This window comes from Gadus chalcogrammus, chromosome 14 (genome assembly GCF_026213295.1).
Source record: "Gadus chalcogrammus isolate NIFS_2021 chromosome 14, NIFS_Gcha_1.0, whole genome shotgun sequence".
Lineage (NCBI taxonomy): Eukaryota > Metazoa > Chordata > Actinopteri > Gadiformes > Gadidae > Gadus > Gadus chalcogrammus.
This window is the reverse complement of record NC_079425.1, coordinates 26,733,104-26,733,941: the sequence shown is the minus strand read 5'-3', so window position 1 is coordinate 26,733,941 and position 838 is coordinate 26,733,104. Positions and strand designations below refer to the sequence as shown.

Genomic DNA, 838 nt, shown 5'->3' with positions numbered 1-838 from the left:
ATGCAATGGCCTGCTGTAGCTCTACCATCTCCACGCTGATGGCGATGTTCACTCCGCCGGCCTTCTGGAAGGCCCAGGGGAAGTTAAGGAGTCCAGCTCCCAGGGCGGACTTCAGCATGATGAAGATCGCGCCGAAGGAACCGAGCCGGGGCGGGTCGGCGTGGGACGCGGACCGGGCCAGCAGACAGATGCTCTCCCGAGCGAGCTCCTCCATCGTTTATCAGAACTACGATTATAAATCACCTGGATAGGACCGTCAGAAAGACTGCAGAGCGCTTCAGGGAGGACTGAGAACTGGAAACATCAGGTTACAAAAATACACCTAAGAGGTTCCATCTTAGAGTGGTTCAGTCCTTCTTCCGGGAACCCAAAAAATGCCAGGCGACTTAGTCTAAATGCAAGCAAATATATGTAGGGATGTATATAGGGTTGTTTATAGTAATATAGTAATATATATGAATATATAGGCCTACAGCCGCACACTCTCAGAAGCTGGTTTGGCAGAGACCCGAGCGACGCGCGCCCAGTCCCTAGAAGTAGTCCTAGAAGTACCACCCACCCCCCCCCCCCCCACCCGCCTCCCCCCACCACACACACACACACACACACCACACACACACACACACACACACACACACACACACACACACACACACACACACACACACACACACACACACACACACACACACACACACACACACACACACACACACACACACAGGTCCGCACTAATTAGACGCTTCATGATCAAACATTTCGCTGAGCGGTGAAACATTTGACACCATAGTGTTGATCTGTGGCCTCCGCTCGACTCGAGATGCTCCTTCTGCCGCCT

The 838-nt window shown here is 53.0% G+C and overlaps 1 protein-coding gene across 1 annotated transcript in view; it reads right to left on the bottom strand.

Moving 5' to 3' along the window:
* Positions 1-214, bottom strand: part of LOC130403796 (putative sodium-coupled neutral amino acid transporter 8) — a 6,280-nt gene extending 6,066 nt beyond the window's left edge. Inside the window, exon 1 of the mRNA XM_056608283.1 lies at positions 26-214. Coding sequence (XP_056464258.1) covers positions 26-214 — 189 coding nt within the window. The remainder of the gene's footprint in view (positions 1-25) is intronic.
* Between the last annotated feature and the right edge of the window lie 624 nt (positions 215-838).